This window comes from Phocoena phocoena, chromosome 3 (assembly GCF_963924675.1).
Source record: "Phocoena phocoena chromosome 3, mPhoPho1.1, whole genome shotgun sequence".
Classification (NCBI taxonomy): Eukaryota; Metazoa; Chordata; class Mammalia; order Artiodactyla; family Phocoenidae; genus Phocoena; species Phocoena phocoena.
In genome coordinates, this window is record NC_089221.1 from 38,083,798 (window position 1) to 38,108,235 (window position 24,438).

At 38.0% G+C, this 24,438-nt stretch overlaps 1 protein-coding gene across 1 annotated transcript in view; it reads right to left on the reverse strand.

Annotated features, from left to right (window-relative positions):
- HCN1 (hyperpolarization activated cyclic nucleotide gated potassium channel 1) overlaps window positions 1-23,060 on the reverse strand; it is a 368,449-nt gene extending 345,389 nt beyond the window's left edge. The window contains exon 1 of the mRNA XM_065873350.1: window positions 22,648-23,060. Within this exon, the coding sequence (XP_065729422.1) occupies window positions 22,648-23,060 (413 nt within the window). The remainder of the gene's footprint in view (window positions 1-22,647) is intronic.
- Between the last annotated feature and the right edge of the window lie 1,378 nt (window positions 23,061-24,438).

The window sequence follows — 24,438 nt, forward strand, 5'->3', positions numbered from 1 at the left end:
TGATATAAATATAAAAATTAAAATTTGCTATTGGATTAAATGATCTTTCCTATAGTGTATATAGATTACTGGTAGATTAAAAAAAATTTAAATCCATAAAAATAATTCTTTTTAAAAGAACTTTTATTGTTTTATAAGACAAATCATTTTACTAGTTTTCTTTTCAAAATGTTACTAGATACTCTTGCCCTTTTTTTTCTTCAGAAAAATCTAAGTATGTATATTAAATTTCTAAAATCTCCCTTTAGAATTTCAACTGAAAAATATAGGTATAAATAAATTTGGGAAAAAATGTTAACTTAAAAAAAAAAAGTAATACAGGTATAACTTGCTCTAGAAAAACACACATACAAGCAATTCTATATAAACCTATATAGTTTTATTTATCAATCAGATAGATTAGAAATCATATTAAATGAAATAAAATAAAACCATAATTGCATTATTCAAATATTTTTGATATCTATTTCTCTATAAGAAAGTCAGAAGAAGAATTTTACCATAATTGGAGTAAGATATGTTTGAAGCATGTCTTAGAACAAGACATTCAAGTTATTCAGATAAATGGTACGGGAGGGAACAAAACTGAAATGAGGTTGAAGACATAAATGCTCTGAGAGGAATTTGAAAAAAACAGAGGAAAGAATAGAATGGCTAAAATAACCAGAAAGTGTGCACAGTCTCAAGATAATGGAATATGAATTATAAATAAATTCCAAGAGAATGCAGAGTAAAGGGATGGTCATTTATGTGTTGAAAGATTTGTGGGAAATCTGAGCCTTGAATGGGAGTATATTCAAATACAATCATGCCAGAGGAAAAATAGACAAAGGCTGTAATGACACATTATAAAAGAAAGAAATATGCGGTGTGATCCTTAAGAGGTACTTAAATATTACCTGTCAATCTATCTATCTACCTATCTATCTATTTATCTATCATGAGCCTATCTTATCTGTCCAACTAATACTGGTGGAAAATAACTCAAAATATTGTCAGCAGTTGCTTCCTTACAAGTGTCGTTTATCAGATTTTTTAGTTCTATCCTCAACCATACCTGAAACTACTGGTTTAATTCACTAATTAATTAATTAACTCACTAATTCCTATTTGTCATTGGATTCTAAGCTCAATTGTCACATTTTCATGGATGCCCTTCCTAACCCTCTGGATTAGACAAAACCTCTAGCTCTGTTCCTTCATATATTACCCTGTAGTTTATTACAGTGATCATCTCTCATTACTCATTTAATGCATGGTAAGTCGTGTGTGTGTGTGTGTGTGTGTGTGTGTGTGTGTGTGTGTGTGTACGTGCCCATGTGCACACCTGTGCGGTATAGGCTGAGTGCCAGGGAAAAACAAGTAGGAGCCTAGGATAATAATGAGATTTAGGGTTAAGTACCATTGTTAATCACTCCATTCTTAAGGAAACATAAGTTGAAGAGCAGTTTTAGCCATCAGGTCAAAGGTAACATAATAAATCAAAGAGGCAGTTGGATACATGGTCTGATGCTAAGGCATATACCCTGGGCTGGACTAGATCAGAGAATCACTAGCATGTAGGCAATAGTAGTTCAAGACGTGGCAATGGATGACATTTCCCAAGGAGAATATGTACAGAGAGGAGAGAAGGGGCCTTGAAGCTGGATCTTGAGACTCAACAACATTTAAGCTAAGGGTGAAAGAGCTAGAGCCTGACAGGGACCTGCAGAAACAGTGGGCAGAGATGTAGGAAGATAATCAGAGAAGAGGAGTGTCAAGTGCCAATAAGGGTTCAAGTTAAATAAGGTCTGGAAAGTGTTTACTAGATTTAGAAACAAGGAGGTTAAATGACATTTACAAGATTTGTTGTTTGGTTGGTTTGTCGGTTGGTTGGTTTTTTCAGCATACTGCTCAAATGGAAAGCCAGGTAATGCAGGGTTTAGGAATAACGATAAGCAAGGGAGAAAGAGTGAAAATAAATTCATCTTTACAAGCCTCTAAAGGTAAAAGGTAAACTATGGAAGTAGCAAAAATAACCAAGAGCCAAGGGTTTGTTTTGTTTGGTGGTGTTTAAATGAAAATGCTTTGAGCATTTTTTTTTTTTAACATCTTTATTGGAGTATAATTGCTTTACACTGTTGTGTTAGTTTCTGCTGTATAAGGAAGTGAGTCTGCTATACATATACATATACCCCCATATCTCCTCCCTCTTGCATTTCCCTCCCACCCTCCCTACCCCACCCCTCTAGGTGGTCACAAAGCACCAAGCTGATCTCCCTGTGCTATGTGGCTGCTTCCCACTAGCTATCTATTTTACATTCGGTAGTGTATACATGTCCATGCCACTCTCTCACTTCGTCCCAGCTTACCCTTCCCCCTCCCTGTGAGCATGTTTCTTATAGACAAAGAATTTAAATTTACTTAGGATAAATGATGAAATACATTTTTAATCATTCATCATTATCCAGGAAATTCTGATCTTGATGATTGGTGATAATATCACCTATCTCATTTTTCCAAAAATTTAAAATTAATTCTATTTTTAAACAGATACACTTCAGAAGGATTTTTCCTAATTCTCCAGTATCTCTGTTTTTGGTGCTCCTAATTCTGTTTGGGATTTAGTTTCTCAGGTTATTTTTAGCTCCACAGTCCCAATAAGTAATGGTGAGTTATGAAATAATTGTTTTTGGGAACAGTGATTCCATTCGGTAGACCATCCTGTTATCAGACTTCAGGAAACCTGAGGAAATGGTCTCAGAGGTACAGCAGGACTATAGTTTGGGGGGAATATCTTGGGCATCTGCCACATAAAACCGTACACTGTGACCTTACATTGTTTCTTGCCTTTCTTAGTTGCCTTTTTTCAGCAGACTCGAAGTCTAATAAAAACCCTTCTAAATTTTCCCAAGCAATTGTAATCCATTATTATTCTAATAAACTCCAATTTTTAAGCTATCTAACATTTATATGGTGGTTGATTGCAATCTGATGGCAAATCTTGACCTTTTTGTGCAATAACTATATCTCTCTTCAACATTGCCTAAAACTAAAGTTTATAGCGTCTTTCTATCTTCAAATACCTTCCAATCCCTTCCTCATTAGTACAGCTCTTCATTGCTATTTTCATTTGAATAGTCTGTTCATTTGGGGATATAAGCACTATCACTGAAAAGAATGCAGAAAAACATAATAAAAGGAAATTACAAGTATCTTTAGGAAGTAGAATTGTTTTCACTGGTTCTTATATTTTCTGGAGTATTACATTTGAGTAGAGTCAAAAGAAGTCATTATAGTTTTATTTCCATTTTATTTGCCTGCCTGGATAAGAACATTTCAATTTTTAGGATTTACCTTGAACTCTTTACTGTCAAACATTTAGCTTTTTAGAAAATGAGCATCTGAAATAATTAGGTGTTGACACATAGGATCCAATCCAACATGATGAACTAGAAATGAAGCTCTCAGAAAACTGCAGCCAATATTTGGCTAATGGGGCACCATTTCCCACTCAAGACTATTAGCTGAATAACTAAGATTCTTATGGCCAGAAAAAGAATATATGTTCTAACAGTACATTTTTGTAAAGTCAGAGAAAAAGACTGAGTCACTGGATCAGGACATGACTGAATTCCTCTGGGACAAAAGATAGTGGTTAATATCCTGAGTTCTCACACAGATCCCTGGGTTCAAATCCCAGCTTCTCCACTTCTAAGCTGTGTGACTGCCTAACCTCTCCATAATTTGGTTTTCTAAGCTGTAGTATGACACAAATAGTATCTGTTGCAGGGTTACTCTAAGGACTCAGTGAGATAATATAAAGACACTTGGAACAGTGTCTGACACACAGTTTGAACATAGCAGGTAAGGCTGCATTCTGACCATCTTTAGTAGAATAAAACACTGACTGTTGCTTTTCCCATGTGTGACCAGTTAAAACATTTCAACAGTGATCTTTCCCCCACTAAATTAATATAAAAATAACAGTGACAGATAATGCTTAATTTCTTGATTTACTGTGGGCATTTAAGTCAACATAATAGCATGCTTTTCAAAGAAAACAATGGACAGTATTTCTAGGCACACAGATTGCATATTTTTTTAACTTTATTCTAACTCAAATAAAGTAGAACCACCTCAGGTATAGTTATTGACGATGAAAAGAATTTGAGACTGTGTGGGTATTCAGCTTCTTTAAACACTTGATAAGAGAAATAAAATGTATAAAACCACAGAATTATATATGTAAAACACACAGTTAGTGAAGTTATGTTTCTAGGAAGGAATCCTATTTTCAAACATCACTAGCTTCTAAGTATTACCTTATATAGTGGTATTTCCTAGGGACTAAACGTTTATAGCATTGTGCTTGTGGTATCCTGGCACTGATTTAAGAAGACATTTTGGTCATTACTATCTCTTGCTGTTTGCCTATAGTGAGCTTTCACATAATTAGGGCTGAATACAAGACACTTTTAAAATTAAACCAAGCCTCTGGGAAAGAATCATGGAAATAGACAGTTAAAGGACACCCAGACAATTAGCAAGCATGATAAAGTTAAAAACTGAAGATAGGAAAGTAGGTTAAGAGCTTTTCTCTCTCTTTCCAACATGATTTGTTAATACAGAAGGATAGCCATTAGTTTTATTTTACATAGGAAAGAGATATAGAGGCACTCCACTTTTCAGTCAATAAATAAATCCCTTTGCTATTTTCCAATGGATTTTTCTCTCTTTTAAGCACACAATTCTGAAATAATTCTCCATTTGATTGATTTTTAAAACAAGCCTGAAAATACTTTATGCTTTCTGGAATCACAACAGTGTAACAATGGACTAATAAAGATTTAAATGTTAAAAATGTGAGAGAATTTTACCCCAGCAGGGTAATTGCTTTTTTAGAAAAAAAAAAAAAAAACATGCAAAAGTACTGATTATTTGTAATCATTTACCAAAAAGAAATCTGAGAAATAGTGAAAAATACTAAAATTTAGCTGATGATTAAATATTATGGAATTAATACATCATGATTTTCTCTAGTGGTATATTATTTTATACAGTTTTCCTACTGGCATTCTTTCCTTCCATTAAAATTACATCCTTATGTGCCTGTCTTCTTTAGTAGACAAAAAGCCTCTGAAAACTTGTGACTTGGCTTCATTCTTCTTCATATCTAAAACGCCTAACCGTCCCTGAAAACATACTCAGCACTAAATAAATATTTACTGAATGAGTGAGTTCATGTGTGTAATCTCACGTCTTTTAGAAAAAACACTATGATTTATTTATTTGTACTTATATAACATTAACAGGATAACAAAAGAAAGTGAAAAGGGAATTTAATATTTATCACATATTGGCTATTTGTCAGGCACTTTTCCTATATCATCTTATTATCATAACATTCTTAAGGGGACAGATATTACTTTCTCAAATTTTACAGATTAGCTTCAAAGAGGCTGAATATCTCTCCTCAAATCAAGTTAAAAGACTTAAGGTTCTGACTTTTCTGAGATTATGTCTGAGTCATTTTCCCACCATGAAGTTGCATCCAATTGCTTTGCCTTAGCATTGCTAGGGTTTTGTTGTAAATACAAATTAGATCTGTGAGTAAAACAGAGAGATAAACAGTAATATTGTACTTCTTTTCATTATATATTGATCTTTCTTTTTGAAAATTAAGACCTCTTCCCTTTTTTTCCTTTACTTTTTATTATAAAATAAAACAAATGCAGAAAACTAGAGAAAACAGTGATTTATCATGAACCAAACAACCTTGAAATCACCACCCAGGACAAGAAATAGAACTTGGCCACCCACCCAAGAAGCCCATCCACGTGTATAGTCCCAATCACAGCCCCCTCCCACCCTCCAAAATAACAGCTCTGCTGCCTTTCGTAGTAGTTGCTTCCCTAAATTTTTCTATAGTTCCATCACAGCTGTGCATCCCTAGATTGTATAGTTTGCTCTGTCCAAACCTCCATTTTCAGAACGTCTCTTAATTTACAAATTCTCCTTCATCCCATTCTTTTCCTTACTATTTATCTGTTAAAGAGCCTGGCTGGCAGGCCTGACAGTTCTCCAACACTGGATTTTGCTGATCACACGCTCCAGGTGCAAGTTCATCGTATTCCTCCACCCTCTGTATTTGAATACCTATGGATGCCAACAGCTAGATGCATTCATTGAATGGGAGTGGTAAAATTGTTATTTTCTAATTGTATCATTATCTTTTCATGTATTAGCTTTAATAATTTTATAAGGACACTCTTTTCCTCCTCTACTATTTGGTTATACATTGGTTCAGATAATATAGGAAAAGCTTGATTCTTTCCTTTTACTCACCCAGGTTTCAAGGTAATGAATTGGGTCCCTATGAGCTTCAGTGGGTAATGATTTCTTATATTATTATGAACTTAAATTTAAACTTCTATTAAGTTTGAACTCATTGAAATTCTTATGCTTTTCTGAAGCCCATCTTGGCTTTTTTCAAGTTGACTCATATTTTTTAATATTACCCTGGTTCTCTTTGACAGCTTCCCTACTATCTGGTATGTTAAATTGTTCCAGGCCCTTAACATGTATTTCCTGCCACAAACCTGAGAACAGCATTTTTCCTCTTCAAATGACTGCAGAGCTCCCACTACTGTGTTGTGCAAATCCCATCTCAGTTTCAGCTGCTCTTCCAGCAAATACCTGTTGGTCCTGCGGCAGGTCTACCTGTCCTCAGGTCTATCAGATGACCTTTTTTCCCATTACTTCCTTCCTCTGACGTACATGGAGGTTCACAAAACACAAGTCTTGCAGTTGTCACAGGTCGGTCCCAACTACTTATCTTTTAGGTTCAGGGGACAGTTTTGCTGTAAAAGTTGTCCAATGTGGTTTTCATTTTGCTCTCTATTTGCTCTGTTTTTTATGTGCAAAAACCAAACTATCACTGTCTTCTCAGATTCAAGTTCCCTTTCCTTTTGAAAATTATGTCAACTTCAATTTTCTTGCATCAAGATATATGATATCCTTTCCATTAACTACACAAGGATCAATTTAATAGTGCTTACTCAGAAAATTTTTGGTTGGAATTTTTGTTCTTTGGTGAACACAGTAAAAAAAAGCTACTTACCACAGAGCTAAAATTCAAAATTAATCCTCTTTCAAAACACTGACTCAATCTTTTATTAATTATACCTATAGAGACAGTGCTAATTTTCCATCTCTATACAATAGGGCTTGAAATGAAACGTGCACTGCTGTTACACCAAGCAGTGCGATTTGGCAAAAGCAAAAAAAAAAAAATGCTACATACAAGAAAGTAAATGTGTCGTTCTTTCTTAATGTCATTACCCAGAGAGATATATTTCAACTATTTTGATGAAGACAGCATTGATTACAAAGGCAATGACATTTAAATAGTTTTTATAGGGCTGTGAAACGAGAGCCATCCCACAAGATCCACAATATATATCTCCCCCAAATTTTTTAAACTACATAAAAACAAGCATTACAGTAAATAGAATTAATACAAGTATGTATATATGATATTTTAAATGGCATAAAATCTTATTTCTAAATACATATCTCTGTATGTCAGATTAAGCTATCTACACTAAATTAGTTTCGTTGTAGGAAATATAGGGGAAAAGACCATCTGGTTGTTGGAAATTGTGTATAAAAATCAAGATTAAGGGGCTTCCGGTGGCGCAGTCTGCCTGCCGATGCAGGGGACACGGGTTCGTGCCCCGCTCCAGGAAGATCCCACATGCCGCGGAGCGGCTGGGCCCGTGAGCCATGGCCGCTGAGCCTGCGTGTCCGGAGCCTGTGCTCCGCAACGGGGGAGGCCGCAACAGTGAGAGGCCCGCGTACCACAAAAAAAAAAAAAAAAATCAAGATTAAGCATAATGTTCATAAAATTTCTTCATTCATTCATATTTATGAAGTGCCTACTTTGTGCCATGCATGCATCTAGCCCTGGGAATAAAATGGTTACAACAATAAAAAAACCCTCCTCCTAAATTAGGCTTAAATTATAGATGAGGGTAGCTAATCAAATGAGATAAACAAAACATTTAGTATAATAAACTGTGAGAAGTTCTATGAAGAAAAGGCAGGGCAGAGATATGGAGAATAACTGATAACCAGAGGTTTAGGATAGGGTTGAAATTTTACTCAGGTTATATTTGTTTATAATTTTCTATTATTATGAAAAGTATTTATAGGAATCAGCCTTGTATCCAAGTATTTACATGTGTCATTTTTTTTCTGTAAAATTAGGTAGTGGCCTATACATTTTCAAGGACTTTTTCTATAGGGTCAAACTGACATTTAGAAAAGTTGCAACAATTTACAGTCTTTGGAGTCGTATGTTGGAAAGCTTTCCCCCATAGCAATATTATTAAATAATTCACTAATATTTTTCTAGGAACTCTGATTTAAGTTATTTTTACCTTTTATAAATCTAAACCTATTTGGATTTAATTTTGTTGTAAACTGAAAACAATGCATTTTACTCAATTATTTTAGTTGGTTAATATTATCTACTGTATAACTCATCTTTTTATATATAGTTTATATTTTTGGTTTTCAGTGGTAGTCAGTGGTATTTTTTTCTATTAAATATCCTCAATCACAGTTGTTAACATATAGGAAAGTTACTGATATATTTTAATATATTTTTCTTATAATAAACTCTCTTAATTAACTTTGCAGGTAATGCTATCATTTATCAGTTAGTTCAATTAGCTCTTTAAGGCAGATAAATATCTTCTGCAAAAAAATAATTTAGCCTCTTCTCACCCCAAATATATTCTAGCTATAATTCTGTGCTTGATTATGCTGACTGACCCAACAACAGAATGATTGTCTCTATTCAATCCAGCCTCAAAAGTGAACTAACTTGGCTGATGGAATTCTCTCCCTCTCAAGGCAAATCTTTCTAACTACAGCTTTGATTCTTAAATGTCCAAGTAAAACTCTGTCTTCCATGCATTGTTTTTAGTATCATATTTCTGTGTAAAAATATTAGTTCAAGAAGTCTTAACTTGGGGTCCGAAAATAAATGTGCTTGAAAGGAACCACAAACCTCTTAAAATCACAAACAAAAATTTTGTGAATACATGTACTTTTCCAGGCTGAGAATCCACAGATTTCATCTGATTCTTAAAGTATTCTCTGAGCCTGGAAGCCTAAGTGTCACTAACATAAATGGATAGCCAATGAATGATTAGTATAATCAATAATTAAGTTAATAGGATTCTGGGGTTATTTATATTCTTCAATATACGTACAACCATAACTAGGTAATTTTAGCACATATTTCTGCTATTTTATATATTTTAAAAAATACACCTGAATCCTGGACAATATATCTGTTTCTAATCTTCATCCTAATTCACTTACATGATTTTCCAAGACAAATACCAAATTTATTGCTCAGAACAAAGATTATTTTTAAAAATAATTATTTAAACAATGAATGACTTCTACAAAAAAAATAAGGAATACTCGTTCTCCCTATAAATATTACTCATATAACCTTCAATATTCATTTTCTCAGCCTCTGTTCATGTCTCTCAAACAACCAAGATTGTATAATTTTTAATAAAGTATACTCTCTTTAAAAACTAACAATGCTAACATATTCTGCAAGGGCAATAAGTGACATCTGCTCTAAAATGATGTAAAAAAGAATTTTTCCTTAAATTATATTTCTAAATAACCATTTTCATAGACTATTAAATGTGACAATAAATAATAAATAGGTGATGGGGATTAAGAGGTACAAACTTCCAGTTATAAAATAAATAAGTCATGGGAATGTAATATACAGCACGGGGAATATACCCAATAATACTGTAATAACTTTGTATAGTGATGATAACTAGACTAATCATGGTGGTCATTTCATAATGTATAAAAATATTGGCTTACTTCGTGGTACCCCTGAAAACTAATATAATACTATAAGTCAATTACACTCCAATGGAAAAAAAATTGACCATAAAAAGGAAAATGAAAGAAATTAGCAAGTTATGAATCATCTTATTTGACTCATATATAACATTTAACTGATTTGAAATAAGATCCCAAATGGCTTATGCCATTTTCTGATGAAAATAAAGAGTAATGGGAAGGATTAATGGCAACTCAGTGTCATTAGAATTTTCCCTAAAAGCTATTTCTCAGTGTTCAACACTGTAGCATTCTATACCAACTTAGAAGATAATACTGTTATATCTTGAAAATTCTGCAGATAGAAGATGTATTAGATGCTTTCCAATGCTAATTCCCTCACGAGTGAACTTATTTCGCAGAGCACACACAAACACGGCCACTACACATCAGGGCTTCTGCTGCCCAGACTTCCCTGAAGATAATAAGAAAACAGAACAGCATATCATTTACAGGGCCCTGCCTTCACTGACACATTTGCTAAAGGAATTCTGAAGACTGTCAAGCGTCTACTTAGTATTCTCCTTTCTTAAATAGTTCACACTCCTTAATTCTGCTCCAATTTTACTTTCATAATTTTAGCTAACACTTACATGGCATTAAGAAGCAAAGTATACTATTTCTAAGCACTACATATCTAGACACTATATATTCATAATACAAATATAAAATATGTATCTTCCCAACAACCCAATAAGATATATATATATATATTCTTTTCCTTGTTTTATAATTAAGGAAACTGAGGCCCAGATACTAAGGTGGTGGACTGGGATTCTGACCCAAACAGGCTGGCTCCAGAATCTGTGTTCTTAACAAAACTATATGTCACCTGAAAACATACCCATAATCTTTTTTTAACAAGTAAAATAGCATTAAAGGATTATAAGAAGATTATAAGCTCCCTTCCTTTCACTCTACATGCCCACTCCTTAAACACCCTAATTTTTTCTTTTGACATTAAATTCACATTTCAAAAAGAAACTGATACATCAACTTTAAACCCTGCTAATTTCCAGTTATGGCAGATGAGGATTTAGCTTTCTTAGGACACCCAACCCTCATCTACCTTTCTCTTTCCTCCCAGAATAACTGGACCATAATCTTTGTTTAAATCTGTCAATCTTGTTTACTTTAAAATGGCCAGGTAAGTGTTATTCACTGCTGATCCAAGCATTGTAATTTTTTTTTCCTTTTTTATACACCTTCAAATCATCCTGGAGTTGATAAAGATCTTTTGTTTATTTGTTTCTATTTAATGTACCCAATAGGTATTCATATGAAAGTCATAGATATCTTGTTCCAAAGGATCTGTGGACTACCTATTAACACTACTTTTCAACTGCTGATTATCCATTTTCTCTCCCCTGAAGGCCTTTCTCCAGAGGCCTCTGCTTTCTGGTCCCTGTCTAGACTGGTTTCCTTCAAGACCAGCTAGCTGCTCAGGAGTACTCCTGGGACTTTCTTTCAAGGCTCTTCTTTGTGAGATCCCATATCCCGTCTTCCGATTCCACGCTATTTGGTGTGATTCCTTGTTGTGCTGAAGCACATCATCCAATAACTTTGTAAGAAAGGATACATGGCTGGTTAATATTAGAGTTCTTGAATTCTAATTGGCTTTCTTTAATCTTCATATTATGGCAGGGTATACAATGCTTTTAGACGTCACTTTCAGAATTTTGTAGACTTTCTCACACTATCATTTAGGTTACAGTACTTTCTCACTTCTTGAGAAATACTGTAAGCTTGTAACTTTCTCTTAGGAAAGCTTTAGGGTTTTGTTTTCTTTTGCTTTCTTCTGATTCAGAGGTGTGCTGAGGTGTGTGAGGTTCCTGATAGGGTCTTTTCCTTTCATGGTGCTGAGTGCTCTATGACTTTCTCAGAAAAGACATTTCACTCTCTGCTATCTGGAAAATTTTGTTTAAAATGTCTCTGTTAATCCCATATGTCCATTTTCACACTATGTTCTCATCTTGAAACTCCTTTTATGGAGTTTGACCTTATAAATTATCTTTTATTTTGCTTATATTTTCTGTTTTCTCTTTTTCTTTTTGCCCTAATTCTGAGAGATTTCCTAGACTTTACATGCCAACTTACTATATCCTGGGTATTCTTTTCATAGCATATTGTTCTTACTGTACAGATAAAATATCTTTCTGAAGATATAACTTTTAGAGTATTTTTAAATAATGTTGACTTTCCCCTTATCCCAAATGCTTCTTTGTTCTCGGCACTTTCTTTTGCTATTTGACTTAGCTTTTCTCTTTTACGATAAAGACTTTTCTCAAAAGTCCTGTAATCTTTTGCTTTTAGATCATATCAGATGATGTAATACCAAAATATACATACAGTCTCTGTGTACAAATGTGAGGCTTTTTGCAAGGTCATTAAGTAATAAATAAGAATTTTTATTGGAAGACATTGAAGTGTCTCATCTCCCATTGGAGGTATTTTTTCCCCAGTGTCCTGCCTGGGGAGAACTGACCAGGCTCCAAGCATTCTGATGTCAGATTAAGAGTTCTAATGATGAAAAATCTGAAAGAGAAATTAAGGAAACACTCCCATTGAACATTACAACAAAAAGAATAAAATACCTAGGAATAAACCTACCTATGGAGACAAAAGACCTGTATGCAGAAAACTATAAGACACTGATGAAAGAAATTAAAGATGATACAAACAGATGGAGAGATATACCATGTTCTTGGACTGGAAGAATCAATATTGTGAAAATGACTATACTATCCAAAGCAATCTACAGATTCAATGCAATCCCTATCAAACCACCAATGGCATTTTTCACAGAACTAAAACAAAAAATTTCACAATTTGTATGGAAACACAAAAGACCCCGAATAGACAAAGCAATCTTGAGAAAGAAAAACGGAGCTGGAGGAATCAGGCTCCCTGACTTCAGACAATACTACAAAGCTACAGTAATCAAGATAGTATGGTACTGGAACAAAAACAGAAATATAGATCAGTGGAACAGAATAGAAAGTCCAGAGATAAACCCATGCACATATGGTCACCTTATTCTGATAAAGGAGGCAAGAATATACAATGGAGAAAGGACAGCCTCTTCAATAAGTGGTGCTGGGAAAACTGGACAGCTACATGTAAAAGAATGAAATTAGATCACTCCCTAACACCATACACAAAAATTAACTCAAAATGAATTAAAGACCTAAATATAAGGACTAAATGAATTAAAGACTATAAAACTCTTAGAGGAAAACACAGGCAGAACACTCTATGACATAAATCACAGCAAGATCCTTTTTGACCCACCTCCTAGAGAAATGGAAATAAAAACAAAAATAAACAAATGGGACCTAATGAAACTTAAAAGCTTTTCACAGCAAAGGAAACTGTAAACAAGACGAAAAGACAACCCTCAGAATGGGAGAAAATATTTGCAAATGAAGCAACTGATAAAGGATTAATCTCCAAAATTTACCAGCAGCTCATGCAGCTCAATAGCAAAAAAACAACTAACCCAATCCAAAAATGGGCAGAAGACCTAAACAGACATTTCTCCAAAGAAGATTTACAGATTGCCAACAAACACATGAAAGAATGCTCAACATCACTAATTATTAGAGAAATGCAAATCAAAACTACAATGAGGTATCATCTCACACCAGTCAGAATGGCCATCATCAAAAAATCTACAAACAGGGCTTCCCTGGTGGCACAATGGTTGAGAGTCCGCCTGCCGATGCAGGGGACGCGGGTTTGTGCCCTGGTCCGGGAAGATCCCACATGCCGTGGAGCAGCTGGGCCCGTGAGCCATGGCCGCTGAGCCTACGCGTCCAGAGCCTGTGTTCCTCAATGGGAGAGGCCACAACAGTGAGAGGCCCAGGTATCGCAAAAAAAAAAAAAAAAAAAAAAAAAAAATCTACAAACAATAAATGCTGGAGAGGATGTGCAGAAAAGGAAAGGGAACCCTCCTGCACTGTTGGTGGGAATGTAAATTGATACAGTCACTATGGAGACCAGTATGGAGGTTCCTTAAAAAACTAAATGTAGAACTACCATATGACCCAGCAATGCCACTACTGGGCGTATACCCTGAGAAAACCATAATTCAAAAAGAGTCATGTACCACAATGTTCACTGCAGCTCTATTTACAATAGCCAGGACACAGAAGCAACCTGAGTGTCCATCAACAGATGAATGGGTAAAGAAGATGTGGTGTATATATACAATGGAATATTACTCGGCCATAAAAGGAAACAAAACTGAGTTATTTGTAGTGAGGTGGATGGACCTAGAGACTGTCATACAGAGTGCAGTAAGTCAGAAAGAGAAAAACAAATACCGTATGATAACACATGTATATGGAATCTAAAAAAAAACAAAAACAAAAAAAAATTATGAAGAACCTAGGGGAAGGACAGGAATAAAGATGCAGACGTAGAGAATGGACTTGAGGACACGGGGAGGGGGAAGGGTAAGCTGAGACGATGTGAGAGAGTGGCATGGACATATATACACTACCAAATGTAAAACAGATATCTAGTGGGAAGCAGCCACATAGCACAGGGAGATCAGCTCGGTGCTTTGTGACCACCTAGAGGGGTGAGATAGGGAGGGTGGAAGGGAGACGCAAGAGGGAGGAGATGTGGGGATATATGTATATGTATAACTGATTCACTTTTTTATACAGCAGAAACTAACACATCATTGTAAAGCAATTATACGCCAATAAAGATGTTAAAAAAAAAAAGAGCTCTGTACTCACTAAGGAGACCCTGACTTAATCCTCCTAGTTTCAGTCTGGCTTTCCTGGAAACTATCTCTTAACTGCTCCCTTCATTTCCTGAACACTTCTACAGTTCAATGGTGAAGGACTGTATAAGTAGAATAATTTCTCCATTAGCTTTCTTTTCCAAAATGTTTTATTTTCCAAAATGTTTTTGAGATCCCTTGTTCTCTGCTTTCTCCTCTTCCTTCTAGTTGTCTATGAATTTTTGTGGTTTTTTTCACATTATTTTGGGATGGTTTCGGGAGGGAGGAAGAATAAACGATCAGGTCTAACCTACTGTTTTCCCACAGGTGTGGATAATTATTTATATCGGCAGCCTCGTTTCTTTTTAGGTAAAAGAGTTGGAGTGACAGAAGCAAGAACCCAAAGAGCTGAACTCCTGGCCCAGTTCTTACTATGTATCTATGTCACCAGGTTTATGCTGCCTAACCTCCCTGCAGCTTCATTTAGTCCTCTGTGTATTGGGCAGGAAAATGTAATCGTTGGGACATGTACTTGCAGGTGGCAACAGGAGGGGATGCCAAGTATTGCTGTAAGGGAAGAAACAGCTCTCTTTATCTGGATTTATTAATGTAAAGAATAAATGTGGCACACTCTGGTTGGAGACGAATTCTTTGCCCATTCATTCAGTAATATTTTTTAAAAGTCTGTTATGTTGACCCAGAAATTTCACTTCTAAGATAAATGAAAATACACCTCTGCACAAAAACTATATAACGGTGTTCATACCAGCAGTATTCATAAAACCGAAAGCTAAAAGTAATCCGGATATCCATCAACTGATGAATGGATAAAATTTGGTATATGCATATCAAAACAAAGTACTGAAACATGCTGCAACACAGACGAAACTTGAAAACATTACGCTAAGGGAAAGAAGCCAATAACAAAAGGTTACATATTGTATGATTCCACTGATATGAAATTTCCAGAATAAAAAAAGAATTCTATAGAGGCAGAAAGGAGAGTAGTGGTTGGACAGAGCTGTGAGGGGAGGAAGGGAAGGAGAAAGACAAAAGTGAGCGCTAATTGGTATGGAGTTCCTTCTTAGAGTGATAACATTTTCTAAAATGGATTGTGGTAATGGTTGCACAACTCTGTGAGCATCCTAGAAAGCAATCATTCCCTTTAAATGAGTGAACCGTAACGGTAGGTAAATAATATCTCAAAAAAACTTTAAAAAAATAAAGCATCTGAGAAAGCTTAGCAGGAAAAAAAAAGTCTATTATGTGCATTTTTATGGCATTAGGAATATAAAATTGAATAATACTGATGAAGTTGTGAGCTTGAATTCTAGTGGAGGGATGTACATAAAATATAAATTCTGATGAAACAAGAGGCCCAAAGAGAAAATAGAATGGGGGGTGGTGGAGGTGAAGGTGATCACAATGATTAAACTGAAATCCAGATGACAAGGAGAAACTAGCTATGATGCAGAATGACAAAAAGTGAAAGGAGAATTTCAGGCAGTGGGGTTAAATGTCACATCAAAGTCTCTGTGGCAGGAGAGAGCTTCAGCTGGTTCTAGGAGCTGAAAATTTAGCCTGGTGGCTGACGACAGGGAGGTCCTGTGGCTGACGACAGGACCTTATGCAAGGTCCTGTAGCTCATGTAAGGTTTGTCAAATGTATTCAAGAGTAATGGGAAGGCCTCAGAGGACTGTAAGCAGCGCGATAACATCATTAGACACTGGATAACAGGACATGACATAAGATCACTCTTACCACTCTACGTACTCTATGATGAATAGAATGGAGGACAATTTTGACTTTCCATCCTAAAACTGCCTGTGAATATCTAAACAGGAACACCAGCACTGGTGAACCCACGTCACTTATACTTTTAAGATGTGTCTCAACTGATAGCAGTATTAATTGGTAAAATCAACAGGTACAGAATATAATGAAGAAAAGTCATGCACGAAGATGTTTGCTGCAGCACTGTTTACAATACTGAAACACTGGAAACAAACCTGAACATATAGAATTTGTAAATAGTTGCTAACTCTATGTGTATGTAATTAGCCTTACTTCTTTAGAGTTATAAATAACATCTTGAAAATAAAAACAGGTCTATGTAAATAAGATTGTTAAATTGTAAATCTGAGGCATGCATAATTTTGCTACCTTGCTTTAACTGAGTGGTCAGTTATTAGGTGAAACGGTTGAAGAATATTACGAGGAAATTAATGAATAAACTTGAAAAGGGTCACAAGATCAATTTTTTTTTTTTTTTTTGTGGTACGCGTGCCTCTCACTGTTGTGGCCTCTCCCGTTGCTGAGCACAGGCTCCGGACGCGCAGGCTCAGTGGCCATGGCTCACGGGCCCAGCCGCTCCGCGGCATGTGGGATCTTCCCGGAGCGGGGCACGAACCCGTGTCCCCTGCATCGGCAGGCGGACTCTCAACCACTGCGCCACCAGGGAAGCCCCACAAAATCAATTTTTATCACTCAAACTTGGGTGAAGTGTGTCAGATAAATGAGCTTTCATCAGATGTCCCTTGTATACAGATGTCCCTTGAACAGTTTCTCTCTCTCTCTCTCTCACGCGCGCGCGCACACACACACACACACACACACACACACAGAATTAATAGAGCCATGAGGTTTATTTTGCAAAAACAGAAAATTCCAGGATGAACCAGGAAGCACCGCCATTTTCCCGATTTTTTTTTTTTTTTTTTGGTGGAGGGGGAAATAATGCTACATTGTACATCAAGATGCCTTCACACACACACACAAAAAATTATTTTTAGAAGAAACTGTAAGTGAAAATAGTTTTTTATCCTAGTGTATGCAGACTTTTTCTTCATTACCACTACCTCTCGTCCTAAAATATATGGTGTCAGCCTAATTCATAGTTTGCTACTTCTTGCCCAACATGATAAAATGAAAATTTGTCACAGACCCTGAACATGTTCAGTACTCTTCCTGCAGTGCTGATGGTCTGCCATAATTTGTATGATACTTACAAGAAACTCTATTGGAAAGTCTTCATCCTAAACCCAATTTTTGTCTCCAAGTAAGGGAGTGAATTATCTGCTAAACATAAGAATTACACTCAGGATAGCAAAATGCTCACATCAGGATCACAGATATATTTTGCTTGCCTCATACTCACTCGGGGACACAGGTTCATTGAGTGGAATAATGCAGAATTACAAATACTATTTAAATTGTTTTCTGGTGTTGGTATTATTTTGAGTTCTGATTTTCGATCAAGCAGATATAGTTTAACTAGATTCTGTTAAGCGACCCTATGATAACAATGGTAAGTAATATATGGTTCCAATGCATTTGAAACTCTTTCATTATTATTCACCATGCAAGTTCATAAATACAAGCCCACATAATTAAATATGAATTGGTAAAAGTGCTTCTGCCCAATGACTCAATTTACACCATGTCCCCAAAAGTAGGTTTAAAGGCAAAGTTGCTCAGAAAAAAAAAGGAAAATATCTTGTAATATTTTAATAGTATGATCACTATATCTATTAACTGCAATTAAGTAATGAAATATTTAAGAAAATTTAAAGTTTTATAGCTTACATGTATACTAAGAAAAAGTAACTGAATAAATTCATACCTCCGAATCTTTCAAATAGTTTCACTTTAGTTGGGCCTAACAGTTGCTAGAGCCACTAAGAAGAACTGAATTGAATTTATAAGATATAAAAAGGTTCACCTAACAGGAAAAAAAGTAAATTCTTATGGTCAATTTTGGCTGTGTTGATATGGAAAGCAAATAAAATGAGCATTGCTGGGAGAATACAGCGTATTCAGCACAAAGATAACATAGCAGCAGTTGGCTAATTAGTCCTTAAACCCCAGAAGGTTGAACTGTTTTCTCAGGAGAAGCTCCTAGAAACAAGCGTTCTCTCTCTGACTGACTGTTCTATGGAGGAAGCTTCCCTTCACTAATGAACACATCAGTGATCTCTGACATCAGCACAGCTGTAGATGCAACATGAGGCAGAGACGGAAGCCCAGATATGGCAGAATCTTCAGGAAATGACTCCCATCTCTAGAGTCCTTGTGTATTTAAGACACAATAAGCTTTTCACAGTTATTCACACTAAATGATGAAAAGCAGTGGAAGAAATAATGAGTCAAGATATAAAATCTCCTCCCTTACCAGAGGCAAGAGGTTTGCTGGCAATATATATGGAATGGGAGCATTATTTTTTAAAAAAGTACTTATGTAAGCATGATCCAACAAAATAATGTCCGAATCTCTGAAATGACAAATAATCTGTTGATAAATTCTTCTAAGGTAAATTACTCACGTAATAAGAAACATCCACAAAAGTCCTCTAGCTATTCTTTCAATGTACTTGAATGATTATATCGTAACTATGGATTGGCTATGAAAGCACAATGCTTGGCCAGTGTCACTTTTTTATTTAATGAATGAAAGGTAAAGTTTTAGCTAATAAATGTAAAATCACTGTTAGTAATCTCAAAATCATATTTAACCTTCAAATTAAATTATTTGTGTGTGTGTGTGTTGTTCACATGAAACTCAGTAAGACTGAGACCATGTCCTCACCACACAAAAATCAGTGTAATCTTATTTTTTAAGTAACTATATATTTCCCTAGTTTGGGTGATTATATACCATGGTATAAACAAAAACATACAATTTTTTTTTACTAAATTCTCTAACTTCCCCCCCCCCCCAGCTATTTCCAACAGTATTGATGGTATTTGATGCCTCTTTCGTCCCTGAAAGTGTCTAACATCATCCTCCACTGAGAAGGAAGGGAAATACAGGGCCTCTGCCCTACTTACACCGGAGGTAGGAGAAAACTACCCTCCAGACACAGCAATAGCACTCTTGGGCCCAGGCGGGTGAGAGCAACACTGAGCTAGCTCTCTGGGAGTCTCAGTGGGAGCACAGCCCTGCTGCCTGAGGGAAGGAGAAAGGAGCCTGACTTAGAAATCAATCATCCTGAGAAGGGACTAGACCGCTAGCCACAGCGTTAAAGTCCTGACATGCGCTGGAGTGGCGGGCTCACGCTGCACTCAGCAGTGTGGGGCTGACCAAAGAGCTGCCTGCAAAACTTCCCTGGCCCTGCAAAGGCTTAGGATAGTGAAGGAGAAAGCCCTGGGTATCTTTAATTTCTGGTATCTCCCCCGTTCTCCATGGAAATGTATTCTTAAGTGTCACTTTTTCAGCCACTAGATGATTACTGAGCTTAAGTTTGGCATTTGTATGAAACATAGCAAAGCACTTCCCTTAAAGTGTCTTCACCAGGAAAGGGTCTGAGGTGAAGAGATCATGACTATAACATTTCTGTTGTGTGGGTGATTACTCCCATATGGCTTTTCCTTTAGGAAAAAAAAAATACTGCCAGAATTGTCTTTCTTATTTTTGCTTTTTTCATTACGTTATCCTGACATGTTATAGATTTTGAGAAATCCTATATTGGTATTAAGATCATGTAAAGACATCAATGAAATAATAATAAGACTTAAACATATGCAAGCAAGTATTTATATTTCTTCCTTAGTTTGTCATTTTAGAAAACTGGTGTATATAGTACTTGTGAGTTTTTAAATCTATTTTTTTCAGATTCCTTCCTTTTAAAAACCTAAATCATTGTAGCTGTTTAATTTATGTCTATCATTTCCTTTTTCCAATTATGCAAGGGAAAATCAAATATTCCAAACTGTTCCACAGTAGAGTTTGTTTAGGGTATTAGAGCATTCTTTAATCATCTCTCATTTCTTTAAAATGCATGATAAAATTAAACCATCAACTGATTTCAATTTCTTCCTCTGCTTATTAACAATTTTTTTTGTTTTAAAGAGATATTTTGTCTCATATGATTCATTTGGGAAAATGTGGAGAATCTTTAATTTCATGAATTTCATTCATTCAGAAGATTTTGGCACAGTATGCCGATTCCTGAAAGGTGGCCCCATGGTTTTTATGTAGTAACTGATGAAAGTTTAATTATTTGATATAGTCTACCATTTTGAAAAAGTGTAGTCTCTTTTCACACTGTTCAAGAAATAAAAGTATCATAAGTAACCATTTAATTGAGTGTGAAATTAAATAAACAAAGTTTAGCATTTTATTTGCATGTAAATATTGAACTACATATATTTCTGGAAAGCTATGCTTACTTTTCTTATTAAGACTGAAGGCTGTTTCCATGTAAAGTTTTTTCATGAAAAAATTATAATATGGGTGGCAATATATTTCCATTGAAGACTGAGGTACAGATAGTATTCTACATTTTATTTCAACCTTTAAAATTCTAAAGAACATGAAAATCTTATATACCTTAGAACAGGGTCATTCATAGGTTTGTTTCTATAAGTATCTCCCTAATGGAGGAAATATGTTTGATTATTTAGTAGATCCTTTTCATATGAATATTTTTTCTGTCAAACTCTTAATTTTCCATAGACTATAAATGTTGTTAGGTTTTATAAGTCCTCCTTTGGACTTTGCTATGTGGTTTTGCAAGTAAGAACCTTACACATTCCACACTTCCTAAAATCCATTCACCCTATTCATAAATAATAGTGGCTACTTATTTCTGAGAATATATGTTGTGTATATATATATCTCAGAGAAGGTGAAGACAGTTAGTTGCTCCAAGGCTTTGTGTGGCAGGAGTATGGGTTTTCCATAGCTAATGTCATTCAGAACTGTGGACAGCTCCCATTAAGGCGTGGAGTTGAAGGCAATGTCCCTTAGCTTCTAAACATAACTCAAAGTAATGTTTCTTTTTATTGCTACATTCGTTGGCTGTTTAACAGCCGCCTATTAAAACTTCTTAGTTTGTGCACACACTGTTTTTCTTCTTTTTCCTTTCCGAACGATTTCAGCAATAAATGGATAGATAGATGTCACCCAGAGTTTTTAATTTTGGGTTTTTTGTGTTGTTGTTTTTTTTTTAAGTTAAAAGCCCAGCCTTCTTCCGGCGCTAATATAACGTGACAGCAGGGTGTTCGCGCACTAATAAGAGGATCTACTTCACGACCTTCTTTTGATAATCTCTAAACATGCTTATAACCGAATGAATACTTGGGCGACAAATAAGATCAGGAAATGTCTTAATTTTAATTCGCCGAAGCAGAGTTTCCTTGACAGCTGACAGCTCTCCTGCCCTTGTTCCCGAGTTGGGAAACGGGAAAGAAATTTCTGAAATAGACTAGTAGCCAAGGTCAAGAAAGGGTGTTCCTCTGTTTCAGGAAGGGGGCTCTGGAAACGCCCCCTGTCTCCGTTTCGGGAACTCGAGGCTTCCTGTCACGCTCCTGCCCCACCTGGCAGCGCCAGCTCCACTGAAATCTCAAGTCAGGGACTCTCCAAGCGCAAATTACCAATCCTCAGCCTGCCAGCCACTATCCTGAAGCAAGGCACTGAGGATACCCAGAGACTATAAGCGTTTGAGAGACAGACTAATTACACTCCCCACAGGCGAGAGAGGCTGGACCGGCTGGGACCTGTGAGTCACTGTCTCCGGTCGCCCCATCCTCTCCTCAAACCCAGGGGCGCCTTCTTCCCCTCTGGGAGGGTCCCACTTCTTGGGGGAGTAGCGCGAGGGAGGGTGGCACCCCCAAGACGACTTTCTGGCCACTTTCTTACACTCTCATCTCCGAAGGGAAAGTTTCCCTGCACAACTTAGCATCCTCCCATCCGGGGGTCACCGTGGCCTTCTTCCCCGACCTGGCCCCAAAGTTCCCGAGGCAAAGCAGGAGAACCTCCCCGGGGTGCCCGGGCAACAGGAACACATCAGACAACCTCCTCCTGGGTGGAAAGTAGTTGTGAAGAGTCGAGCCTGTCGCCCGAGTGCAAGCCTCCGGCGGCGCCGCCCGCCGCCAGCCCGGCACCCCCTCCCCGCGAGTCCCCGTGCGCCCCCTCCCAAGAGCGGGGAAGCGCGTTTAAGGGCGCGCCCGGAAGGGAGGGTGGGGCGGCGACAGGGAGTCCTCACCTGAAATCGCTGTAAGGGTGGATTATCCAGAAGCCTGCAGTTTTAACCCTTTCCTGCTCCTTCTCCACCGCCTTCTGGCTCCCAAACATGCGGAGGGAGAATTTGTTGACCCCGGGCTGCAGCATGGAGGTGAACTGCCGCTGCATGAAGCCGTACTGCCGCCTGGGCCCCTCGGCGTCCTCGAAGCCCCCGGCCGGCTCCTCGCCGCCGCCGCCGCCGCCGCCGCCGTCCACCTTGAAGCACACGGAATTGCCCTGCTCCTTCCCGCCGGCCCCGCTTCCCCCCGGCGGGGTGCCCAGGCGCTTCTCGGCCGCGGCAGGCCCCGCGCCCGTCGCGGGCGCCTTGGTGGGAAAGACGCTGTTGCCATCGTCCCGGCTGTTGGACGACGAGTTGGGCTTGCCGCCTCCTTCCATGCCCGGGGGACGCGGCCGGCGACGGCGCGGGCTCCAGACTCGCCGGCCGCCCAGCGCCGGGGACACGAAGCGGAGGGGGCAGGGGCCCGATCCGGCGGCCGCCGAGCCCGGCTGCCCGTCGCGGCGGCGGCGGCGGCGGCGGCGGCGGCTTCTGCTTCCCGCCCGCGCCGCTGCTCGCTGCGCGCTTGGCTCCCGCCGCCGCCGCTGCCCTCAGTGGCTGCGCTCCCCGCTCCGGCGCGCCAGGTGCTGAGGCTGAGGCTGTCCGAGCGAGGCGAGGCTCCGCTCAGCCCTCGCGCGCCAGCGCCTCCCGGCGGCTGCCCTCTGCTGGCTGGAAAGGGAGTCTCCCCGCCCGCACGCCGCACGCTCTCCCTCCACTCTTGCTCCACTTCTGCCCAGCGTGACATTGAACTCAGGAGCCCTCGAGACATTTATTCGCACGTGTTGTGAGAGACTCGGTGTATGTTTGCATGAAAAAGGAGAGAGAGTCAGAAAAACAGAAGGAGAAAGACTGAGCCAGCGGATGTGTATTTATCCAAAAGAAACAAACATCCTTGAACTCATTGAGACCTTGTCACATTGAATGCCTGTTTGAATGATGTTACAGATCGGGAAAGGGAGATAGGCTGGCTCTGCGTGCAGAAAATTCAGCGTACAGCTAGGTGTACATAAGAAAGTAAGATTTGACAATGGATGATAAATTTAATGAGTGGAAGTGAACTTGTGTGTGTGTGTGTGTGTGTGCACTTGAAGGAGAGAGGCAGACAGGGAAAAGAGACTAGGTTCTGTGTAACCCAGGGTAATCAGCTGCTTGGGGCTTTTCAGATGAAGCTCTGCACGTAGGGACCGACAGCTGACCTCCTTACACTTATCCTTGTTTATTCTCTCCGAGCTCGTTACGCAGAAGATGGGATTTCTTTCTTCCCAAGGCCACTCACATCAATACGCAGGTCTTCCAGCGGCCAATACTGAAAGAAAAGTGTGTTAGGGAAACCTCACCAGAGCTGACCTAACTTTTCATGTTATGTAATCAATAAAACACACTAAGAGGCATGTATGTTGGGCAGTGTTCACCTATGCCTCACCAGGAAGCCAAGATGTCTTAGAATCTAGGCAGAATGTAATCACAATTTCAGACGGGGGAAAGTATTCTCAAGTGAAACTTACAGCATGCCGCTGATGCTGAAGAAAGCCTTCTGAGATTCCTCTTATTCCCTCAGTGTCTCCCAAACCCAGTGGATCACCTAAAGGAAGCAAGATGTTCTGCCAAACTCACCAGTCCCTCGGCAGGGCAGCCCCAAGTCTGAAGAGCTTCAGGACTCCCAAATGTCCCAAAACATCTGTTCCAGATATAAGCATTGCCTTCCTGCCAGCAGACTCT